General features: G+C 43.0%; 1 protein-coding gene across 1 annotated transcript; it reads left to right on the top strand.

Moving 5' to 3' along the window:
• Positions 1 to 769: 769 nt before the first annotated feature.
• Positions 770 to 1435, top strand: LOC139848926 (uncharacterized). The gene is made up of 2 exons (XM_071838607.1): positions 770 to 887; positions 1002 to 1435. The coding sequence occupies exons 1-2, from the start codon at positions 770 to 772 to the stop codon at positions 1433 to 1435; spliced, it is 552 nt and encodes a 183-aa protein (XP_071694708.1).
• Positions 1436 to 1935: the final 500 nt, after the last annotated feature.

Here is a 1935-nt window from a genome sequence, read left to right as displayed (position 1 = left end):
TTGACAGGAATTTAAGTTCTTTAAGCCGCCACTATTTGAAGGGAGTCCCGACCCTCTAAAAAGCACTAGATGGATTTCGGACGTTGTGGGTAGTTTTCGTGTGTGTGAATGCCCCCAATGAAAATACAAGGTTTGCTACGAGCCTAATGAGGGGTGCAGCGAAGACGTGGTTGGATGACAAAATCCTTGTGATGGGTGAAAAGCCTTTTGTTAATTTGTCTTGGGATGATTTTAAGATTGAGTTTGTCAAGGAGTATCGCACTCAAGCCGATCTCAACTGAATTCAGAAGGAGTTGCGAAACTTGCGTCAAGGGTCTATGGACCTAAACACTTTTAAGGCTACGTTTCTTGCTAAGGTGTGGTTTTGTCCCGAATACATAGGGAACGACAGCATGTTGATGGAGGATTTTCATAAGGCTCTGAATGATGATCTTCGGGCAAAGATTAGTCTTGGTCATGTTAAGACTTTTGCCGAGTTGTTTGTTGTGGCGAAAGGATTTGAACCCGATGATCCGAAGGTTAATGATGTCACTACGAGTAAGAGGAAGTTCGAGGCAAGTAGTGCCCCGAGTAAGAGGGCTAAGAGTGGGGCCGAAAGTGTGGATAGTGTGAAGAAGGGAGGTTTCGAGGGTCATGTCCCTAATTGCTATACTTGTGGGCAAAAAGGACACATGTCTGGGATTTCCCAAATTCGTCTTCTAGAAGTAAGATCACTTGTTTTAATTGCCACAAGGAGGGTCACCGGAAGGCCGAGTATCCCGACTTAATGATGGGTGATAAGAGCTACGACAATGCCAAGCGGTTAGAAAAGGCAGAGGGGCCTGTGAGAGGCCGAAATTTCTTGATAGCTACCGATGATGCTAAGAAGTCCAACGATGTGGTTTTAGGTACTTTCTTGGTTAATTCTAAATCCGCAACAGTGTTATTTGATAGTGGTGTCGATATGTCCTATGTTTCTTTAAAATATGTGGCTACTTTAGATTATCCTTAATGTGATCTAGACTCTCCTTTGCAAGTCGAGATCGCCGATGGTAGGTTCTCGGTGGCTAATGGGGTGTATAAAAATTGTGTTATTGATTTCGGAACTGAGAAGTTTAATATCGACTTGGTTCCTATTACCTTGGGGGAATTTGATGTCGTTGTGGGTATGGATTGGCTCGATCATAATAGAGCTAATCTTGATTGTCATGAAAAGTTTATAAGGGTAAGAACCCCATGTAGGGGAGAGCTAATCATGTATGGTGAAGCTCGAAAATGTCTCATGCCTATTTGTACTTATGCTCGGGCCCGTCGACTTGTGTTTAGTGGAGGTATGGCTTATCTAACCAATGTGTTTGATACTCAAGATGAGCCACTTTCCATTAAATCTATTCCTGTTGTTAATGAATTTGAAGATGTTTTTCCCGACGACTTACCGGGTGTTTCGCCGGTATGACAAGTGGAGTTTTGCATCGAGTTGGTTCCGGGGGCGGATCTCATTGCCAAAACTCCCTATTATTTGGAACCAAACGAGATGTACAAATTGTTGAACCAAACCAAAGAGTTGTTATAAAAGGGTTCTATTTGACCGAGTAGCTCGCCATGTGGTGCTCCAATCTTGTTCGTAAAGAAGAAAGACAGTAGTATGCGTATGTGCATTGATTACCGTGAGCTTAATAAGATGACGATCAAGAGTGGTTATCCGTTGCCTAGGATTGACGATTTTTTTGATCAACTTCAAGGTGCGTGTAATTTCCCTAAGATTGACTTGCAATCCGGTTTTCATCAAATGCAGATTCGTGAGGAAGATATTGAGAAGACGGCGTTTTAGACGCGTTATGGGCATTTTCGTTGTGATGCCTTTTGGTCTTATGAATGCGCCTGCGGAATTCGTGGACCTTATGAACCGAGTGTGCCAACCTATGTTGGAAAAGTCGGTGATTGTGTTAATTGACG

Source organism: Rutidosis leptorrhynchoides, chromosome 5 (genome assembly GCF_046630445.1).
Source record: "Rutidosis leptorrhynchoides isolate AG116_Rl617_1_P2 chromosome 5, CSIRO_AGI_Rlap_v1, whole genome shotgun sequence".
Classification (NCBI taxonomy): Eukaryota; Viridiplantae; Streptophyta; class Magnoliopsida; order Asterales; family Asteraceae; genus Rutidosis; species Rutidosis leptorrhynchoides.
The sequence above is the reverse complement of the archived record's forward strand: the minus strand, read 5'-3'. Positions and strand labels throughout refer to the sequence as shown.

What these genes read in the sequence shown, in the direction of transcription:
- LOC139848926 (XM_071838607.1), top strand. Translation starts at nt 770, where the DNA reads ATGGGTGATAAGAGCTACGACAATGCCAAGCGGTTAGAAAAGGCAGAG. An exon ending in GTCCAACGATGTGGTTTTAG is followed by an intron (nt 888 to 1,001) that starts GTACTTTCTTGG and finishes AATGTGATCTAG; the next exon opens with ACTCTCCTTTGCAAGTCGAG.